This window comes from Pararge aegeria, chromosome 10 (assembly GCF_905163445.1).
Source record: "Pararge aegeria chromosome 10, ilParAegt1.1, whole genome shotgun sequence".
NCBI classification, from domain to species: Eukaryota; Metazoa; Arthropoda; class Insecta; order Lepidoptera; family Nymphalidae; genus Pararge; species Pararge aegeria.
Genome location: NC_053189.1, coordinates 15,151,861 through 15,176,329, shown reverse-complemented (window position 1 = coordinate 15,176,329; position 24,469 = coordinate 15,151,861). Strand labels below are relative to the sequence as shown.

The following is a 24,469-nucleotide window of genomic DNA, read 5'->3' as shown; positions in this document are numbered from 1 at the left end:
TTACCGTACCTTAGGTGAAAACATGTAACTGAAAAATATACCATAAGTCAGGCACTTCAAATCTACAGTCCGTAAACATTGCAAAGGACAAAACATTTGAAATAATTACAAAATTTTACAATTCAATCTGCACCTTTTTAGTTTACTTTCTTAACATTATATCAATAAACAATCAATTTGAGATTAGTAAACTTTTAAGTTTATGTTTAATTTTACACCTGTTTAAGTACACGTATCGCCATCTTGTGGTAAACGTTAAAAACACTTGAGGAATCACGAATAACAACGTAGTGCGTCTTTTGGGACGCTTCCACTTTTCTTCTACGAGGGCGCTGCTCACAATATTTTTTGTTCACGTTGTCGAAATTTGGGAATTATCTTAAGCTCAGTAATATTATCATGTACAAGCTGCGCCCAGCGTATGTACCCGTGTTAACAAGGTCATACCATGATTCTTTATTCAGACCTTAGCGCTCAAACATACAAACAAACTCTTCTTTATAAAGAACTATAGATATAACCTAATATAGTGTACTATGGTTGATTTTGGTTTCATTTTATAAATTCATCCTGATCCGAAACCTATTAAAATTTCATAGCTGGGCACAGAACTCCTCTGTTATGGAAGAGAGAGAACTAAAAGATTAATCCACCACGCTGCTTAAAAGCTTGGGTTGGCGGGCCTTTAAAAAACTTTAATGCATCTGATTATGAGGTCCTGCGTTTTGGGTATCGGATCGGGAAAGAATTCTTAGAAACTGGGAATAGCCAGCGTTAGGGAATTAGCGGGATTTGGTGTCCACCCCCGTACCGTTTAATATTATTAAGGGCACGTCCAGCCGGCAGTCCCAGTTATTCGCAATAACATGAACTTAGAGTAATCGAACCTCAACAACCCGCATCGAAGCATCGTGGTGGGCTTACACTTTTGAGTGTTTAGTTTTGTGCCCATCAGTAGGACGTTAATTTTTTGATGCTGATAACTGATATTCACCAGATAGCCCGTGCCAATTTTTTAACTCTAGTCGAGTACTTAGAATGTAAAATGCTTATTTCTGCCGCTAAGCAGCAATGTTGCGATACTTTGTTCCGGGCTGAAAAGCATGGCTGCCGGTGAAATTACAGGATTATAAGGCTTAACACCTGGGCCTAAGGTTAACAGGGAGGCACGTATCTTTTGCATGCTCTACGAAGTGTAGCTACAATTAAAGGCCATAGCTTCTGCCTTCTGGATTCAGGCCATCTACTTGGTCCGTCATTTATTGATATAAAAAAATATAAAAAAGCCAAAATTATATTCGAAGACATACAAAATTATATTGCTATGTAGAACAATGAATAACGGAATATCTTTATGTGAATGCACTTGGCACTAGCTAATGGCACGGTGGCACTCTCATGGAACGATAAACACGTCCCAGTTCTTACCTATTAAAATGGCCTCTTTTACATGGCCGCTTTGCTGTTTTCCAGCGGTGTACAAAACTATAAAGTCAAGTTAGGAATACCACCGCAATCTGTCTATCTGTAAACAAAATATGTATCAGAATGTGCTCAAGAACTCAAATTGGTTGCGACGCAACCTTCCCATGTACCAGTATGATCCTCCGGCGACGTCTGGAAAGTATACAACGGGATCCCCGGACTATAACTAAGGCCAACGAGTAACTGAAATACTTCTAACAAGTTAGTCCGCTACGATTTTAGTCTGCAAAATCACATATGCCAGATGAGATAACAGACAAAGGTTTACTTGTATTGAAAAAAAAGTAGATAACTCATGACTGTTTGCTTATAATGAGAATAATTTACTTTAATACTACTTCCTCGATCGCTCCGGTAGGTGTATCGTAATGCATATGTTAATTCTATTCAACAATATCAACCTCGTCAGTAGGAAAATATTTAGGTCACTGCATTCATAATTAAATTAGGCATAGTTTGCTTCTTAAGAAATAGCTCAAATATACTTTGAGAAATTCGAGATTAGAACTTTACTAGGTTTTAAATTTATTAATATCCCCCAATTATTTATTATATCCGCCGGCAAGGAATCAAATTTCAATGTTAACGTTTTTCTAACGATCTTTTATCTGGAACTACCTACCGATCCGAAAATATATTTTCGCTTAGTAACCTGTTTATTACAGAAGTTGAAGTATCACGGTACAGCTCGTAGGGCCTTAAAATTAACGCAGCGTAACGTCGGAATATTTATGCACTGTTTTGTCACACTGGTTAATTGACAGAACCGTTCAAAATGTCAGAGCGTAAATAGCGTAACACTGTTTTATGATAGCGTAGAGTGATGTGTAGAACTCTACACTCTGAACAAAATACATACTATCCAAAAATGGTGTTATTCATTTCTTTCTGTCATATAGTGCTATTTATAACTTATTTGCTTTGGATGAAGACAATTTCTTAATAAATTTACCGTGAAAAAGTCCTCGAAAGTGCTCTGGCAATGTAGCGCTCGATTTGTTATGTACCTAAGAGTACTAGTTGTTCAGTTTACGTCCTTCGTATCAAAAATTTCAATGATTATGTAAAACAGTGGTCCGGTCAGACAATGGCCTACAACTTTACGTCATATCCACGTTGTTTATGTAGTTGGTTGTAAATAAATGGTAATGCGTCGTAAACATCTTCCGCCTAAAAAACGGACCAATGCCTATATATAAGCTATTTTTTGATTCACCAAACAAATTTCAATCATTACTTCAAAGCGTAATGTATCTCAAAAAAATATAAAATTGCTTAATTTTTTCAAACTGTAATTGTTCGTATGATTGTTTGTCTGTATGGCCTACCGCGGACGAAAATTGAATGCCTTCTAATGGTGTTCACTTGAGAATTAAATTAATGATTACCGAAAAATACCATAATTTAGTAGTAGTAGCTATTTGTGACAGAGCTTAACCCTTACCTTGCTTTCCAAGACCAAGGCCGTGGGTTTCATTCCCACAACTGGAATATGTTTGTGTGATGAACATGCATGTTTTTCAGTGTCTGGGTGTTTATATGTATATTACAAGTATTTATGTATGTTATTCATAAAAATATTCATCAGTCATCTTAGTACCTATAACACAAGCTACGCTTACTTTGGGGCTAGGTGGTGACGTGTGTATCGTCGTAGTATATGAATTTATTATTATCATTATTAATACTGAATATTATAATTTCGAAAATTGAAATGGATGTTTATTACTTAATAACGCCGCACAGATAAACGTAGCGTTGGTCAGTCCCCAACGAGGTAGACAGACGACATCAAACGAGTCGCTGGGAGCCGCTGGAAACAAACGGCATAGGACCGCGGATTTTGGAACTCCCTACAAAAGATCTATGTGGACTTCAATCGGTTGAAGTGATGATGATGATGAATGCCAGAACGGCTGAATGGATAAAATTTAGCACAGAGATAGATTTAAGTGTGGAATCATCATGGCTACCACGTTTATCCGTATCCCGTGCGATAGATTTGTTTTTTTTCTTATAGCAAGTCATCGAGATATTTGGTGCTTTGTCTAGGGCACAGACAGAAACTGTATTTTTAGAGACAATCCATTCTTCATTCCGTAATCTGTTTTTGCTCGTTAATTTTCAGTCATTTTACAACCAATTTTTGTATTATTACTTTACTTTAAGACAATTTTATATACAGTGTTCTTTTTGTGTTTCTCTCCACCACGTGCGATAATATTCTACAGTTCCGTACCTAAAGGTTAAACTCCCCCTATTACTATGACTTTGCTGTCTCATGATACGTCCGTCTGTCTCATGATACGTGATAGTCAGACAGTTGAATTTTCACAGGTGAATGTATTTCTGTTGCCGCTATATCAGAAAATACTAATAACAGAATAAAATAAATATTTTAGGGGGCTCCCAAAGATAATGGTATGGATTTTAAACTGTAAAATGATGTTGAAAACGAGGTAACTGCTGAGTTTCTTGCCGGCTCTTCTCGGTGGAATCTGCCTTCCGAACCGGCGGTAAAGTCATTACAAACAGATTGACTTCACGTTTCAAAATTGCTTATAGACTGGGCCTACTTGTAATAAATGAATTTTGAATTTAAGCCCTCCGTGAGCGAGTCCGACTCACACTTGGCCAGTTTTTTTACAGAGTGGTAGTTCAGAGGTCGTGATTAACAGGCATACACATCGAAATTTCCACGCGAACGAAGTCGCTAGCAACAATTAGTAGATAAAGGAGATTCGGCGATTTCGTATGGAGCTAGGGGCACAAGTTTATATTTCTATATATAAGGTAGATATTTCTTATTTTTTGTGCTTTAAGGAATATTTCTTTTAATTCCATACTGTCCGTGCAGAGTTGGTACTTTCACTTGAGAATAAAATGCCCCGATTTTTCCTTTAACCTGACTGATGTCCATGAAATACTCTTTCGATACATTGCGGATTCGGATAATAACATCTCACTGTATCCCACTATCAAATAACAGACCCATTAGCTGCCCAAGGGTTGCCCCGAGGACGCTGCTTAGCGACACGGCCATTGTAAGTACCTGGCCCTTTGTCTAAGCCTTTTTGTTTTATATTCAGAGTTCCGTGAACAATAACGGATGTCTATTCTTTTGTATCAGACTAATTAGGGTATTCTGTTATTGTAAATCAAGTGAATCAGGCATATAGCGTTACAATACATTTATGGAACTACTGTATACTCGAATATTTCTTACATTTAACATATAACTAACTGAGCCGCGCGGTGTATCTACACGTAATTGGAATCAAAAAAATTACGTGCAGTACAGAATTACTAAGGACTAAAAGTAGCCTAGCCGCAGTAAAGGTTGGCCCCCAACAGACGACATCAAGCGAGTCGCTGGGAGCCGATGGAAACATCGGAGCCCCAGGATCGTGGATCTTAAACTCCCTACAAAAGACCAGTGCCCAGGAGAGGACCTGAAGTGATTATAATGATGAAAAGTAGCCTATGTTACTTTGCGTCCTTTCAACTAACTCTATGCCAAAAATGAAGTGAATTAGTTGCATAGTTAGAGCGAGAAGAAAGGACAAACAAACAAACACACTTTGTCATTTATAATATTAGTTAGGTTTTACAATGGGGTATGGTGATAACAAAATTTAAAAAAAACAGCCAAACAGAATAGATAAAATAGTAAGCATAGAGCATACAGACCCCTCATTCAGCCATTATTGCTTGGTGCATGTTCAAAAACAGTGAAAACGCCCCGCGCGCGTCTCACTTCTCCCGCGGAATATTGCTAGCCCACAAACTATTTCCTATTTTCTTCATTTTATGGTAAACGTATAGAAAAATAGAGGTAACATAATTACTGTAAACTATTAATAAAATGAGATGACTAGCCGCCTGTTTAAGAAAAACTACTAAAGTGAAGTGGTTTTAGATACTTCAATATACGTCGTGTACACAGTTTCTGTACGTTCTTAAATCTTTGCTACTAAAGTACTTAAATTGCAAGTTAACGGAGCTGAGCAAGGAAATAGCGCTATCCATCGTCGAGCCTCGAAGAGCAGGTTAAGTCGTCGGTCCCGGTTAGTATAACGTGATAATAATGTTGAAGCCCGCCATCTTGCATTTTTTGACGTGACGGGTCTAAGCTCCAATCCCCTCTATTATATCAGAGAGGAAGCATCTCCCAAGCAGCAATGTAGATTTGGTACACCGCTGCGCCTAGAAATTAGTCATCCGTTTAGAGGCGATTTCAAAAATTAATTAAGCTTATAAGAAGATCTAGAAGAAACATGATAAAATTTTACATTAGGTACAAGTTGGTGAAATATTTCTTTATATTAATGTAATATTTAATTGTAAAATATATCGTCTTCATCAATAAATTATCCAGAATCTAATTTTCACTAGTATGAGTGTTATGTTTTGAATACGATGAGATAGGAGGCATTTTACGTGCCAATGAATTAAGTACTTTTTTATGTGATTACTAAAGTACCTATCTAACAGACGTCAAGCCGAATTTCAATTAAATTTATTAAGTATAAACGCACGTCAAATCCTAGCCAGCTAATTAATAAAGCGGTTGAATATTTCGTAAAGCAACTTTTACTTGTCATTGACGTATTGAATTAGTCCAATGATACGCAGTTACTTTTCCCTAAAAACCTGTTGCATGCCATCAAAACCTTGTAAAACCACATTCCCGCTAACGCTGCGTAGGTACTATCACATGTCAGGTATTCGTTATTTTTATCCATTCCAAGTTCCAGCCTTAAACTAAAAGAAAAAAGATAGATATACTAGCGGGAGAACATTCTAGACTCAACAACCTAAGATCACAAGGGAAGATATCTTACAAAGACAATATGTTTCGTTGGCTTCCTATTAATCATATTATTTTCTATGAAATGTGTAAGTATTTAAACAGGCACGAACAAATAATATTAGTTCCGGTCTGTTAGGAACATGGCGGCACTTTTTAGGGCTCGTTCCTTGCAAGTAATGCAAAGTGTTGTTTACTTATAGGCGATGGTTTTCTACTTGCAATCATGGTCCGTGAATCATTACAACTCAAAAAAAGAGTTTTAACATACGATTGGCATTTTAGTACAAATTAAACGTTGCAAATTTGCGTGTGATCTGCATTCGTGAACACAATATGTCGGCGAGGACGCCCTCCGTCTATTTTATTTCTTTTCTCTGTGGTTCCAACACCCGCCTGGGACTAGCCTAACAAAAAAGGTTCCCAAAATCTCTAATATCAATTGTTAAGATATTCCTCTAAACCTTAAATTAAGTAGTGTTTGAAATCGTTGATGCCCAAACTTTCGTCTACCTGCGTCTGGCTTAGGCTGGGGCTACATTAGTCTGGGATTTGCAATGCGACTAAAGCAGCGTTATTAAAAACGTTGCATATTTATATAAAAAAATAAAGAATTATCAAAACTAATTTCTGATTTGTCTGAGAGACCTTTACGATTTGGATTCAAATCGAATTAAAAAATGTGGAAGTAATAGGTAAATAACTGATGGAATAAAAAATGTCATCCTGTGTAGTTTTCAATGTCGTTATAGTTCATCTATGGGTATTTCTTTAAATAGCCTGTGATGAAATATAGCTTTTGTTTTAATTAAGACCTCACCCTATCTGCATTTAAAAATTTTAGCCAAATTGGTTCAGTCATTGTGGCGTGAAGCAGTAACAAAATCCAATCTGCTACATTCTTATTATTAAGTAAGATTGCACTTTTCTTGAGTATTATCTAAAACCAACCAAGTTTACTTAAGTCCAAAACCAAAATTAAAAAAAAAAAGATAGTCGCAAGTGGTATCGCGGCCTAATGTAGCCCCAGCGCTTAGCACATTGAATGCAATCAGAGTATTCAACAAAAACTCCTTTAATAGAAATACATCAAAAGGCAGGACGTCTAGACGTTCGTTTTTTTAGTTCTCAGAACGAGCAGGTAGATTTCTATGCCCGTTATTCTGTACCCCAAAGATACACCAAAGATTCTCGTGGGGATAAGCTTCACCTTTACTACATAGAATAAGGTAAAAGCTATATTTTTTATAATCGATAATCTTGAACTGCTTTTGTTAACGTGTATAAAGTAAGCAATATTGTTTCTAATAAATAATCTTAAAAAAACTGAACTGATTTTTCTTTACGTTTTTATATTACTTTAACTGAGAAAATTAACTTATTTTTTTTGATCGTATCGGTTTTAATACACATATTTATCAAGTTTGTTAGGAGATACTAGTCTTAAATGGTCTTAAAATGGCTTTACAACATCGTTGTTGGATAGAAGCAGGCGTTACTTCGCGGAAATCCATGATATATTATCAAAAAAAAAAAAAAACAATTATTACATAATATAACAATTATTCAGTGTAAAGTCAACATCTCCTGAGGATGCTCCGGTTTCGGAGCGAAACGTGCGTAGAGGGTATATTGCCGAAGATCTGTTTGGTGTGGAGTATAAGGATTGAAGAAATTATAAATTACACCACAAAGATTATCCTGCTTTTCGCGGAGTATAGCAAATTAAGCTTAATTTTGATAACATCGTTGTTTTTAATTTGTCATTGTTTGATAACAATATAACAAGTTGTTATCACTTTTTCAATGTTTTTATCGTTCGCTGGTATACAAACTTTTCTGACAGTATCCATGCAGTCTAAGATGTAATGTGTGTGCGGGCTAACCTGTTAGGACTATGGCAGTTTTATTAAACCCATGCTCTTAATCGGTTTCTCAAGCGACACGGCTTTGTTCGTAGGGTGGTAATTAGCCACGGCCGAAACCTGACAGAAGCTTTTCCGCTCTCATGAGCAAGATGCAGTGCTGCAAGTAGACGAATCAGTACAGTACAGAATAGTAGTGATAATGGACTCTGGAGAGGAATATTTATTGGTTGTAAATAACAGTTAGTTTGGGTACGTACAAGAGTTTAAAATAAAACTGCAGTCCATTTTTAAAATATTATATTACATATTAATAATTATTTATGAATGTTACAATTTGGCACAGGTTTTGGCATAGATGTTCACATTAAAATTAAAGCTATTTATGTACAGTTTCTATATTATGCAAGCAATTTGAGCCTGTGTGAGGTAATCGCATTTATGTGAAATTATAAAATAGATTAGGGTAACAAAAATACATAATAATATTATAAATGCGAAAGTATGTTTGTTACCTATATTAGATTTCATCACCGCAGCGATCTGAAGAAATTACAAACAGATCTTTTTGTAACGGAAAAAATAAACTGATGGATTTGGATTTTAAAAATAAACTGTGGAACCTATGTAAAATAAAGCCGATGCTGACGAAATTTTGCATTCCGGTAACACAATCGCTGCTAGTTTAACTTAAAGTAGAACCAGTAGGAGCTCGATCACCCATTCCATTCGATTCACAGCCTGCCGGGAACGAATTCATTCAAACACCAAACTTAACGAATTGTTTCACTCTCTTCGCTCACACAAACTCAAATTCATGATTCGATGTTTTAACTGTAAAAATTTTACTAACGCAACGACTAGGTTATAGGAATAAAAACAATGTTTGTACTTATTTATCAAAGTCATTTTCTTTATCACATCAGCGTTTATCATTAACGACTAAACATGACTTAGGGAAAAAATATTCTAATGAAAAATATAAATAGTAACAGCCTATTTTCACGTTTAATGCCCATCTGTAGATGGTCCTTATGAGACCCCGTTCTAAGTACAGCCAACCAATATTTTCGAACACTTTTGAAGCGCACTGATGACAATGAACAATTAAAAATTTTGGCTTTACATATATTGGAACAGTAAAGGTCGACTCACTTTGTAATTATTTTATGAAGTACATACAATAAGTACTTATTTCAATCTAAAAAATATATGTATATGGAATGTTTAAAGACTATAATTTCTTCTCATGTAGCAAAGTTTTAAAACTAATCTATTAGAATTGAAAAACGTAGAGTCGTTTCCGGGTTTATTTTTTTTTAATTATATGTAACTGTGTACCCTTAGTACGAGATGAATACGCTCGCAATCTTAGTAATTCTAAAACATAGAATATCGACGACTCAAAAACGAAGAACATTAGGTGCATTTTACTTTGATAGTATTTTGATAGTATTTCCATACTCGAAAAATACTTCGATCGCTAGATTGCAAATCTCACAATAAGGGTCCCAGAATTATATATTAAGTTGCATCTTATTTTAACAATAGAAAATATATATAATAAATAATTTGACTAGGATCATTGAACATTTTTTTTAAATGGCACATAATTAATTTACTATAAATATTTGGCATTGTATACTTTTGGCGGTCACATAAAAATTAATTAAATATTTTTAAATATATAACTTGCAAGGAATAACAAAATAAATTAATAAAAAACATTCACAGCTAACCCAACACAATGAAATTTGATTAAAAATTAGAGTAAACACAATATACAAGGCTATTATAGTTGCATAGGGGGGTATTAAGCTTTTAGAAATTAGTTTTTCTATAAAAATGAAAAACTTTTGATCCACATCAATTTTTTGAGATCATTACGTTTTGAGAAATAACTGTACAAAGTTGTCATGAAAAAATTACGGAGTGACAACCATAACATTAGCTGTGTTACATTTAAAGAAAAATTGGGTCACAGATTTACTATGGCCTATTGCCAAAAAATCTTTGATAATATTAAAACAATAATTAACAAACATGTACAAAAAATGCAAGTAATTTTTTAAAGAGTGGAAGTAATTCAACTTTGATAACGAATACGTTATTTGATATGTGCCGGACATTTTATAAAATTTATTGCCTTTATACAAATGCGCGTATTATTCTTATTGAATCATTTTTTAGAAATAATTGAAGTTATTTTTGATTCACAGCAAATGTTCATGGATTAAGTCAGTATAATACGGGTACATAAGAGATTCACTAGTCTGGTATTAAGATTCAGACAGCGCAAAGGTACCTGCTGGTATTATATTAGGCGATAATTTTTATGGATTATAAAATATCCTCTTTCAAAATAGCCTCGTATATGAATAATAATTTATGTAACAAATACCAAAACTATAAGTACGAAAAGTAACGTTTGAATCAGTGTTTTCTATCATTATAAATTTATACAGGGTTAAATTAAAAATACCAGAAAGCTCTCGGCCTGTCGTTGCTTACACCGAAACTAACATCTTTTGTTCTACAACATTTTTTTTAACTCGATAGTTTTTCTCTACTTCTTACTACTCTGTAATGCAACATCGGCAGCGGCGCGCGAACCACGACTCTATTGTGCGGCCACTGACCCGCCTACGCGACGTTGTACAATCAAATGTATTTGGTTTCATAGTGTAATGTCACTTTACAGATATAACATAATCTATAATTTTGTATGAAATAAATTAATACTGAATTTGTAAAGTGAATTTGAACAACAACATAAAAGTTGTTAGTTTTAATGATAGAAACTACGAGGTCGATAGCTTTTTGGTTAACCCTGCCTGTATAGGTACCTAACTACCTATCATAGCAATTGGAATACCTACTTTGACGCCATTATCTGCGGTTTTGTGTCCTTGGCTACTCTAAATCGTAACAATATATACAATATAGTTTGGGAGGAAAAACAGCGCTCATGTAATTTTGGTTAAAACATCAGAAACAATTGCGCATAGGAACGCACAGTGCAGATTCCACCAATCAGTCAATCACAGTATACCTATGTGATATGTTTTATACGTTCCTTTATCATACTAACACGAGATATGATTCCATCTATTAAGACTCTTTTATCCGAATCATCTGGGGGTGTAACAAAACTTCACTTTCGCGAACGCTAACCTGTTAGGGGTATGGCAGTTATATTAAACCCACACCCCTAATCGGTTTCTACGCGACATCGTACCGAAACGCTAAATCGTGGCAGCACTCTTTTGTCGGTAGGGTAGTATCTAGCAAAGTCCCGACAGACAAGACCGCTGCACCAGGGAAGTCGTATCTGGTTATCGTATAATAATTAAGAGACGAGTTTATATTTGCATTGAATGTCGGACACGCTGTTTAAGGCAAATATAACTTGTCCGCTTAAACATGTAAGCATTCCCAGTTTCTATTCCCTTAAGGTATACTGCGATTGTGTGGAACCCTCTCTTTGTCACCATCTTTTTACAGTAAAATGTAATTGGATTTCTCTGTCGAGTACGACCGCCATATAGCGATCTGAATTTCCTGATACCCAGCTTTGGCCACTGCGCCCTTATTTTGAAGCGATGTCTTACTCGGTGAGGTCACTTAAAGCTGCAGTAGAAAACAGATTGGATATCTTCGGCGGGTGGGTGTGAACTGGAGGCTGTCCTAGCACTATATCATTTAAGGTCAACAAGGAAGCCATGCAATTCCTCGACTTCCTAGATGAACAGTACCATAGGACTCTAGACTTGTCTCGCCTCTTCGATGAGTTCACGAAATATGTGTTTCCCTCGTAGAACAGAAGCTTCCCACCTCTGGGCGTGAACAAGTACCGCGCACCTTGCAAATACAGTTTTACTTTTAACAATCGTATTAATAGGAATTTTCAGGTATAGTTATTAAAAAAACGTACGGTATCATAACATCTGTGCTCATCAAAATATGAGTCAATAAAAAAGATTTAAGGCAACGCCAAATCGCGGTGTCAAACCTGAGTCCGTTAGGGCGTTCAAGCGAACCACGTGCGTGCGACCAAACGCAAGACGCGCCCGTTAGGGCAAGTGCCAAATTTGCGTCCGGCATGCGATTAATCATTAGATTAATCGCATGCCGGACGCAAATTTGAACGTCTCTAAGGACGCAAGTTGGACGCGGCGGTGTGACAAAAGCTTTGAAATTACAATTTTTACTCCTGACTACTAATTAAATGTCGGATCCATCGTGAATTCTGCCGTACAAAAATTGGTGAAAGAAATCTCATTCAGTCCATTTGAATGCGGCCGATACCGCAGTTTAAATATGCCTTTAACTAAAATCGATGGCGATATTTCCTCACAAAGACCCATGTTGAGTTGTAAGTAAAACAAAAATTAAAATGACCTCATTACCTACCTTCTGTTTATTTTTTATGTAAAGTGATGTCTCATGTAGGTTGAATGAATTTTCTAAATTGTTTTTAAATTGAAGAAATTACAGTAAATAAAAGAGAACCCGTTTATTCTGCCTTGCCTTGCCTTTATATCATATAATAACCAGAAGTAAAAATATTTAGTATCATTACAACGAAGTTCTGTAACTTAATTTTTTGATTGTTTTTTTAAATATTGGCACGCATATTTTTTTTAAAAAGGTATTTATATAAAGGTAACAAGGAAGGAGATGGATATGGATGGAAACAGCAGAACAGAAGAATTAGAAATAGAGTTGACGGCTGCTCTAAGCGGGTGACTGGGCCGACCGTGGACAATTAGGACAAGAATAAGAACAACTGAACTGGAATATCGAATAAACAATATCATTAAGGACTTTGGTGAAAAATCTCTCGCTAAGTAATGATAAATATTAAATTTGTATTATTATCAAAGCAATAATATTTAATCATTAACCTAAAAAAATCATTGCAGAATGGATAAATGAATGTGAATCGAGCTTTACTTAACCTGTAATATTGTCTGTAAAAAAAAAATACATTTTAACATTTTATTAAACTATATATTTTTCACTAATAAAAAGCTAAAACATTTATTGAAGCAAAAATTATTCATTTGTTTTTGTACTAATATATAAATATGGCGTTTTTACATTAGGTATATGTATAAATAAAATCACAAGGGATATCTGCGAGGCTATGTGTTCACTACAACGAACTCAAAATACAATAACATAACAACTGGCTTTTGTTGCGTCTTAGGCGCTTAAATAGCACGTAAACATGTCCTGTGCAAAGGCATTCAAACTTTACCTACTTTGTAGCTTTTTTTCAACTTAAAATTTTTCTTGCAACGACAAAGTAGAGCCATCACGTCATTCTATTATTACAATTTGGCTTTTAATCAATATGATAAATCAGCTTTTTTTACTCTTACTGTCTACGTTTGGGATAGATTTATTTTTCGTGGTACCGTACATTATTTTTTGTATTTAGAATTTGCAAGAGGGTGCCATAGCCAAGTTTTGACCCTTCTCGGTAAATGCGAGGCTGGTTTCTGTAGAGAAGATAAGGCATACTTTTGTGACGATTGTTGCTCTAAACACAGTACTTAGCCTAAAGGACGCAAGACATTAAAATGTGTAACAATAGGATTGTTATTTAGTTTGTTTCGTTAACGAAAGCACACAATGATAATTAAATAACACTTCTAGGGATTTCCAGACTCAAGTTAACTGCGATACATACTAAAGTTTCAAACTTGCAGTAAACATCGTGAATTCTCCATCTGCCGTAACTTATAGGGGTCAAGAATTTAGAGCTTAGATCCACCAGCTTTTATTTTAAGTAATTAAATATTATCAGGCATTTATTATAATCACCGGGCCCGATGGCTACAGGTGTTCTCAGAATTAAAGGATTGCGCAGTTCTAATTAGCGAAATCTGGGCAAAACAAATATTTTGTCCGTCGCGTCGTACGTCTGCTGTGAACGTTAGTCTTAAACCAATAAGATTATTTGAACCAACACACTTTTTTCAATCACTTCTGTACATTTGTGCATCTAAACCATTGGAATGGCTAGACAGATTTTGATGGGACATTTTGACAAAGATTTAACCAATTTAGACGAAACTTTATCAAGTGAAAAAGTACTTGTCAAGGTATGTTCTAGCGCGGGAAATGAAAAACAGAAATTATATAACGAAGCCGAGGATAAATTCCTGCTTGTCTAACAATAAAATAATATTTTCCAACTACCAAATACGGTTTTGGCTGTGATATCTAATGTACATGTTGATTAGTGTTATACGTTGTATTTGTCCTATGTGCGGTGCACAGTAAAAAGGAAAATGATAGACGGAACTCTGACGCATTAATGTGTAAATTAAAATAAATATCAATATAATATAATTTTCAATTATCAAAAAAGAAATTTTGGCATTTTTGCTGAAATGTGCAATTAAGCGAATGAATAACTTAATAGTAAGAATGTACCATGGATTAGATCGATGTTGCTTCGATATGCACTCTACTGAACTCTACGTTACATATGTAACAGCGAGCATTATTATTTGCTGTGTCAAGAGTAATGACTACAATAAACAAACACCAAGATCCATTCCTGTCTACTCAAAGAGTGGAAATATTTATATTATTATGAGCCACGTTACCATCGCTGTGCGGAGTTAAATCAAAATATAAGACTATCGCGATAAATTCAAAATTCTATTCTGATGTTATTACCTTTAAATGTATCTGTCCCGGTATGATTCTAATCACGATTACAAGCCTTAAGCTCGGCCCTGGTTAATCAAATGGCTCACACGGTTTAACTTAAGGCAATGAAACACATGACATTTGCACATGACATTTTTAGACGACATATCTTAACGTCGTCGTTAAGATATGTTCATATGTGATATGTATTCTCCATTTACCGTCTATCTTTTTCCTTTATTCTCAGGTACTGTAATATCAAATATGTTTTAAATCCTCAAGCGGATCCGCAGCAAACAGTCGCAGCGCTGCCTCGGGAGTACTGCTATGCTGCAGGTTGGCGCGTGGATTTTGGTACCGCTGATGAAGCGCCACATCAGCGCTGGATGGTTCATCTCCGCCGGGATCTCTACAATAATACCCACCTATTACCCAACTGGTGATTCGTATGATATATTAACTATCTTATTCTGTCAAGGTATAGCACAAACAAAAGCGAATAAATAAAAGAGATTATAACATATTATGTACAATACTGTACCTCATCATACGCAGCGCCACGCGTGTTGAACCAAATTAAATCAAATACGAACGTCACATGGGACGTTGGTAATATATCTCTAGGCATACACAATCACAATGATAAGTAAAGTGGGATGTGTACAAAATATTAAGATTTTATTAAAAGATTTAATCTGACTAAACACGCGTTTGGTAGTTTAGTACAATTCCTTCCTGGCTTAACATTGACATCTCTGAGCCGTGAAAGGGAGACTACAGCAATTTTCATATAAATATAAACACCAATATACAATCTGGATAAAAATTGGTTTCATAAAATAAAAGAATAATCATTTTTATGAAATACAAAATACAAAAATTAAAAATTAAAAAATTCATTTGAATTCGCGTTAACTCAATATAACACATACGAGTATATTCCATCATATAACGTGGCGATGCGTCATGCGTCTGTATCGCCAACCCAACAATAGGTTTACCCTCCGGTATTCGAATTAAATTCACCAAATTATAGTGAAAATTTAAATTTTCCTGTTTTGTTCCGTCTCAACCACGGATGAAAGGATAATATGACCTAAATGATAAAGGCGACGCATGGCAGAGCACGTCACACGAAATTAGAGTATTTTGAAGCAATTTTCCTCTTACCTACTCAAACATAACATGTCATACGCCCTTCCCTAATATGAATACCGTCGCTCAATAATAAAACTAGATTTCGGATCAGAAAACCAAATGCGTCAATCAAGTAGCCACGTTTAAACACATGAATATTTATGGTTCTTAGTTGTACGAACTAAGAATCATAAAATCATCGTAGAAAGCTATAATATCAATAGTATAGTTAAAACTGTTGTCATAGACATAAGGATAAATTTACTACTTATATAAAATGCCATTTGAAACTATAGTGTTTCTAAGTATCTAAATGAATACAACGACTTAATATATAATATTACTGTTGACCCTCTCATTGGTTTGAGCGCCCTGGTCATATAAGTGCGAGGTCCCGGGTTCTATCCTCGGCAGAGAAATTTAATTGCTTAATTTTCCGATAACCGTAAACCGTATATGAGTAGGGTTTGATATAACTGCCATACTAATTATTGTATCTTCATTCTTTTAATTGTAATGTAATTTTTATTTTATTTTTTATTTTTTCAAAACATTTGCACACTGTCTGTGACATTCGATTGTGTAGGGACTGTTAAGTTAAATCTTAACTTGTTATGTACCCACAATTGGGCAAATAAATAATTATTATTATACCCTTAACAGGTTAGGTCGTTGCCACCATAGACTGCATCATCACTTGCCATTAGGTGGGATTGAAGTGTGTCGGAGATTCTCGATCATGGGATCGTTAGGACCAATTGTAAGGCTGTTGCTTGACCCCGCTCCGACCGCAACTAATTGATCGCATACCATGAAACAGGGGTCATATCTTAGTTTGGGGTACTCAGTGTACGTATTACAAACCTCATTATGCAAAGCTAGGGACGCTACTTTGTGAAACTTTATGAAATCACAATAGTTTGATTCGAGATCAATCATTACAATTGTTTTGTACAAAAAACTATTAGCATAAGTGCTCCTAAATAGCATATCCATAACTGTAATAATTGAAATTTAATATTTTATGCTTATTCCATTGCTTTATTTTCAATTATGATAGACACATAGAAAGGCATGATAAAGTTATCCTTAACCTTCATCCGTATTTTACAGAAGGTACTTACGAGCCTAAACCAAAATGCCATTACTACGCGATAGGAAGAATTCAGGAAAAGCCGAACAGATGGCCACCCTAGTTAAAGATATTCTTTTATATCTGCCATAAAACAAGGAAGTTGAAACTCGTAGCAAAGTTAGGCCTGCTTTCCACTAAAGCTGTGTGTAGGGTGGGACGCTAGGCTGTGAAAGTGTGTAGCCTTTTCCAAGAGTAGTATAGCAGAAAGATTATGTGTGTGGAAGATACGCGAAGCAATAGCTCAGTAGCATGGCAATTTACTGTTCTTTGTACAAACTGGTTATGACAGAATTCCGTTGAAGACGAGATACCGCAAAATACCGTCCACCCCAACTACTTCTATGTGGCTTTTCGACTACAATACCACTGTTAAGACAAACACTCGTTCTATGTTTTCCTGAACAGTTAATAAAGTGGCATCCATTCAAATTACAATTATCACAAGAGACTATCCCGCTGATAGTTTATGCATCTGATACTGCTTATGCTTTTCCTGCATTCTTGCAAATACTGGATTCAGTATTTGCAAGAAGTATCTGGAAGCAAAATAGTATATTATGAAACAAGTGTGGTAAATTGAATTTTACACTCCTGGCGATATTAAGTATTACAAAAACCTCGTATTAAACAGTGCATGTGCAGTGCATCCTGTACGGAGAGGAATTTTCAGGTTAGGTTAGGTTAAAGAATCATTTATTTCTCTTAAAGATTTATTTTACATATTCAATTACAGAGTAATCATAATGATCTTATATTATTTGATTAGCAATCATATTAAAATTTTTCATGCATATACGTGTTTTCCTAAAGATACTAGTACAGTACGCAACTCGAGCGTATTTTGCGGGTATATAAAAGGCTAAGGCTTAATCACTTTTCCAAGGGCTGGACGAAGCTATAAAGAAAAGCTATAAAAGAACAATCCTACTGGTCTGGATTAGATTCACCCCGGGTAAAGATCTCTCGCTTAGGTCTAGTGAAAAAGGGCCTTTTCTATTTAGGTTGTTGATACCTGTACACTGTTTCGAGGGTTGAGGAGACTGGGGTGTCGTTATCGATTGCCCTAAGTGCTAGGTAATCGCGAATGAATGCATTGTTTACAAATTGTTCACCTACTTTCTAAAAAAGGGTAGGACGTTCTAAATTTAGTTGTATTTTGTAATGTTTTTACAGCTGCAAAAACATTACAAAATTATAAGAAGTGTACTCCTTAAAGCAGACAATCGTTAAATACCTATAGGTACTTAAAAACCATTTATAGGTTTTAGAAAATGTTAAATCCTTACCTGCAACTTTTAAATACATTTGAACTCAAAGTTAGCAACTAATGAAGATTAAAAATATGTATAACAAAAATCGTACTCAAAATAAATGTTACCGCTTCCAATTGTATAACAAAACGGGAAAAATATTAAAAACACCTAGAACCGGTGTGCAGCGCAGCCAACCGATTTTTGCTTTTAAATTTATTTTATTATTATTTTTAATCTAGCTGTGCGCTGCGGTTTCATAATACGGGACACAGCGTACCGCTACAAAGTCTACAATCTTATTGAATTAATCAGCTACCTAACGTTTAGTTTTTACAGATACAGTTGTAAGATAGTAATTGATAGTAGACGGCCGACTGGCGCAGTGGGCAGCGACCCTGCTTTCTGAGTCCAAGGCCGTGGGTTCGATTCCCACAACTGGAAAATGTTTGTGTGATGAGCATGAATGTTTTTCAGTGTCTGGGTGTTGTTATGTATATTATGAGTATTTATGTATATATTCATAAAAATATTCAACAGCTTTCTTAGTACCCATAACACAAGCTACGCTTACTTTGGGGCTAGATGGCGATGTGTGTATTGTCGTAGTATATTTATTATTTATTATTATTTGATTAATATTTTTTTGTTTGCCGAATTTCATCCAGATCTTTTCAAAGATTGTGCCTTACACAAATAAAAAACAATAGAGCACAAATTAAGTATGGATCTCAGGTAAGTAACTATACGATGTTATTACGAGAATGAGATCATTAAACTGATACCCCCTACGCACGTAAGTATGCTCAGATTATTATTGCCATGCGATACCCGGTTATACGATACTTACAACAGGAAAAATCAGAGAAAATTCCCAGCATATGGTAACCTTAGTTACAGATAATTTTGATGGCGGCAACATTGATATAATAACGAAGATCACACTTATCTAGCAGTATTATATGAAGTGTATTAACTTATATAAGCAGTTTTATAAATTTTAAATAAAAATTAAAACAAACAGTATTATACTATATAGATTTGAAAGTTCCGACTACAGATCTGCGGCCCTCGGTTCGATTCACGGGTCAGCCAAAAATTGTTAGCTATTGGTTTTCTTATGTTAAAGAATTCACAGTATAAGCCCGGAGCTTTTATTATATATTATTTTTTTAATCATTAAATCGACGTTTATCGAACTTGAGTAGTGTGGTGGGTCGAAGCTCTAAATTTTTCTCTCTTGTGAGAGGCCTATGCCCAGCATTGAAGCAAAATATTATTTTAATTTTGTTAATAACGAATTACGTACAAAATTACTCCTAGGATGCTCCTTGGAAATATTTATATTACGTATAATAAAAATATTTCCAAGGAGCATCCTCGGTACTAAGAGATGATGACTTACACCGCGCGAGGTATATAAAGAACTAGCGGTCCCACGCAATTTCGTCCGCGTATAAGTCACGTAGAAGAAAGACATTTGCTGTCGCGGACTATGTTTGAGAACTTTAAAAGGGGATCAACTTTGTCATACAGTATGCAGCAGAAACTCTCAAAAGGAAAAAAAACCTCGTTTTCGAAACATTCTTCATTGTTGCTATACCTACTCTCTACATTTCAAATTACAGCCAAAACGGTTCAGTGATTGTGACGTAAAGGTGTAATAAACATCCAAACATCCATATAAATATTTTTACTAATGTGTTTTTCTAAGGTGCGTATCTTTGAAATTTTTAAGTTTTAATATCAACGGGCAGTTATAAAACACGGAAGTTACTGCGTATGTTTCGAGGGCTGAGGAGGCTGGGGATGCTGTTATCGATTGGGCTAACTGCGAGCTAGTCGCGCATGCCTCGCGCTCGCCCTGGTGGTGCAGCTCCCGCTCCTACCACCACCCACTACCACCCACTACCACCCGCTACCACCCACCACCACCCCGCGCGCAAATACCACCGCCACAGTTTAGCGTTTACATTGCCCTTATTTATTAAAACCTTTACACATCTCTGGATTTTACTTACAAGTTAAATAACTAGTTGATAATGTTCAAACAGATCAGTGTTATAGTAAACTGGGAACTCTTGAAAACGCATTGTGTGACCCTCAACTAGCTAGCTAGCTTTGTTTGTTAGAACGAAATGGTACAGTACTCTAAAAAACCAAAATAATGGACAAAACGTGGTATTTTAATTAATGATAGGCCTCGATAATGAAATGCACACTTGAGTTTTTTTTCATAACATAAAAACGAAAATTTGTAATGTAATGTTGAGATTCAAGGTAGCTGATAATTTTTAATAGTGAATAGAATACGTTAATTTTGTTGTGATCCGGGGCACATTTGGACCCTCGTACGGCTGCAATTTTAGGTTACCGGATGTACCGAGTTATCACCATATCTCCTCATGATAATTATCAAAAATAAATGTTTATTATATTAAATATTTATTTTTAGCTCTTAAGTGGTGCCTGTGATAACCCTTTCTGATTCGATTTTATTACAGCGTTCAAACATATTCACAACTGTAATTATTTATGACGTCAATGAGCAATCATATGGAGTTATGACAAATATGTCGCTAAAGGATTTCGCGCATATTTTAATGAAATACAGAATCGCAATATATCTCGGAGTCAATCTAATCTGATCCAACTTGATAAGTAGTAGTATAGACAGTTCCTTAACAAGACCAAACTTAAATACAAAGGCATATAAATAAAAATACGAGATTTTTTTGTTATAAAAACGTAGTAGGTAATAAATACCACCAAAGTGAGTATTTACAAATTGACTAAATCCACAACAAATGTAAGTGTAATGATTGTTCTTGTTGTGCATTTTACATTTCGCATGCTTAATAGTAGAATATGGAGGAATGTTATATTATAATAAGACCCTATGTAAGCTCATATTCAGCGAATAAATTTCATTTCATTTCATTTCATTTCATTTCAAAAATTTATTATAAACTAATTCTATTTTAAATAATTATAAAATTCTATTATTGACTTACTCTATGAAACGTCAAATAGACATATTTGAAGCGACTCTACCACCGGTCCAGAAGGCAGATACTAAGAAGCCAGCAAAAAAACTCAACAGTTGCTCTTTTCCAACATCAACAATTTACATATTAATAGCCATTTTTTAACTTGTGAGAGACGAAACCAGAGCAGGATGCTTCCAAGCAACCATGTTATTAGGAAATTCATCAATTGTACATTAACCTCGCTGTTATAAATGAATGTGTTTTAACTAAATTCATTTTTAACTGGTAGGCCCAAAAGCACCATATGAACACAACATTTAAGTTTTAATTTAAGATTCAATATGAAAGCAACAGTTTCATAACGTTCCGTTTCACGTACGAATTCGCTCATAACATAACAGTTAGGCATCCCCAAATATAAAACACTGAGGCAAAAGGAGGTCGCGCATTTTCCTCATTCCTACGCACACGATTGTAAGACAAGAAAGGGACGTAAGTCAAAATTAGGGCATACAGGGCGAAACTAGGCTGTAGCCGGGAGACAGCGGTACGCCCATGCGATCCCCATGCCATGCCCTACCGAACTTTCTTCTTTCATAACTTCGTACCTCGTATTGATCCATCACAACTGCGCAATTTATATACCCCATACAACCGATATTGCAATGGGGAAACTACTCGAACAAATAGAACCGCTGAATATATCGCGGCCGATATGAATTTGATATTGGAACGTGTTTCATATGGGTTCGCTGAGTTTTTGTTTCGTTTCAAATTCAAATATTCATTTATTTCAAGTAGGCCTACTTTATAAGCACTTTTGAGAATTCAAGTCAGTACTAGCGGTTCTGAAGACTAATTCTACCGAGAAGAAGACGGCAAGAAACTCAGCAGATTGTTATTTTCCAACATAATTTAATAATTTTTAGAATTTTGCAATCTTATTTTAAATTTTATGAGGAAAGTAATATTATGCGCCACATGTTTCTCAATGGACAGGGAATGTGTTTAATGTTTTTATTTTATTGCACTAGAAGTTAGCCTTCGACTGCAATCTCATACAGTTTAAGATGGTAAAGAGCTAACGTGCCAGTTATATAAAACCGATACCATTAATCTGTCTCTACACGATATCGTACCGAAATGCTAAATCGCTTGGAAGCCGTGTTTGCCGGGGTGGTGGCCACTAGTCACGGCCGAAGCCTCTCTCCAGACTTAAAGAGAGAAAAGCCAGCCTGTTAGGTGAGACGAATTAACTTTTTTTATCTTATTTCTGGGGTGTAGAATTTAGATATCAGTCTATCGGACTAGATTACGGCGATAGGAAAAAATGAAAACTCCTTACATAATTCAAATCATTTAATTTTCGTCATACTTAATACATCAATCGTTAACAAATTTAGCCTAACAAATTATGATTAATTTTATTCGAATAAGACTTTAACCTTCCATGTTATAATAATTAATCTTTTATAAAGACTAAGGCTCATCTGAATTTCAAATAGGATTTTGTACATTTTATTTAAAGTAACATTAAACTTAACTAACACAAATTAATTCTCAAATAAACAAAACATCGATTTATCGAACTTACTTTACAAAGTTAATATATTTCTTATGTTAAATGCTGTATTGCAGATGATTGAAAACTTTAAGAGTCAAAGCTCAAAAAAATATATCCGCAAACATAGGAAGCTAAATAAAATAATAGCACACGATACGAGAAGCAAACGCTTATTATTATCAACTCATACTAACTTTGTTTCTAACAGATAGTTACTGATTCTTAAAAGAATGCGTTTGTTTGTAAAATCATTTAATTTTTTTTAAAATTATGAACCGCTATCAACCTTCATTTATTTCATATTTAACTTACTTAAAAAAGGAATGAAATATTATTTTTGAATTCACGCATAAAATGTCGCGTATTCTCTAAAATGTAGACTGCCAAAAATGTTTTTTTTTCTGCTATGTTTTTTTCTTTTGCATTATCGATAACCGTTTTTAATTTCAAGTTGATAGCATTAGTAGTTCATAAAAAAATAAGTTGTAAAAGATGGAAGTCGCAACTCAAAGGTTTTGGTGCGGACCCTAAATAATGTCCATCAGATAAATCATTAAGTACCTATTAAGTAAAAAAAACTATAAAAAAATGTAAAGTATAGTAAAAGCAATAAAAAAAAAGTGATATTTTATATATTTAGGGTTAAGTCAAATAAAAAGTAAAGCAATTGATTTTACGATAAAAAAAAAAACATCAAAATAAAGCTTGAATAAATACTTAGTAATCCTTTAAGTTTTGCAAAATTTAAACTTTCATAAAAAAAAAGTAAAAAAAAACCTAAAAAAAATTGTAAAAAAATAATTAAACTACATTACCGCGAGCACTTCCGTTTTGCTACCTGTATCTGTGGTAGGCGTCCTTACGCCTTACGTACTTGCCATCGGGGGTGAAATAGTAGCTTGGGGGGGCGTGGATGTGTCTCCCGCGCACCAGAAAGAGGATATCGCCATCGCCGGACCTCGAGGGCGCAGTGATGACGTCAGCACGGCAGCCTGCCATGTCTCGCGACGAACAGTACCACTGCTTCCGCCCGTGAGCTTGCAAGTTCTTCAGGTAAAACGTGTAGCCGTCGTGCAGCAAAAGCGACTTTCCCGTCCTCGAGGGCACGTACACAGCCGGCGCAGATTCTGAACCCATCGGACAACATCAGCATGCTACCGAATACAACAACTATACTACAATCTAATCATATCTCTACTTTTGGACTACACTCAATAAACAAAAAACACGCACCAACTTTACGAACATCTTTAACTTTCTAAATATTTAATTGATATTTACAATTATAATTATTATTGCTATTAGATATAAGGAGGTACATTTTTTATAAATAGCGTTATAACAATTTTGACAAGTATAATATAATATTTAAAATATGATCTTTCATGATTGATAAAATGAATAAAAAACACTAAGGACGTAAGAACATAAGAATCCTGTATAAAACCATGTATAAGCTTAAATTGGGCATCCTTGTCCAAATTTTAAGAAAACAACAATATATTTTGCTATAATCCTAAATAAACGATCAAATTAGGTAAATATATGTACTATATAAACATAC

General features: G+C 34.9%; 1 protein-coding gene across 41 annotated transcripts in view; it reads right to left on the bottom strand.

Annotated features, from left to right (window-relative positions):
* The window catches only part of LOC120626775 (protein tramtrack, beta isoform), a 548,009-nt gene that overhangs the window by 462,284 nt on the left and 61,256 nt on the right, over window positions 1-24,469 (bottom strand). Inside the window, exon 5 of one of the 41 annotated variants that reach the window (XM_039894519.1) lies at window positions 11,753-12,021. The exons of 39 other annotated variants lie outside the window; for them this stretch is intronic. In XM_039894519.1, coding sequence (XP_039750453.1) covers window positions 11,768-12,021 — 254 coding nt within the window. In that variant the 3' untranslated portion in view covers window positions 11,753-11,767. Of the gene's footprint in view, window positions 1-11,752; window positions 12,022-23,724; window positions 24,033-24,469 lie in introns of those variants that run through there. One more of the 41 variants, XM_039894496.1, reaches the window with a different exon arrangement.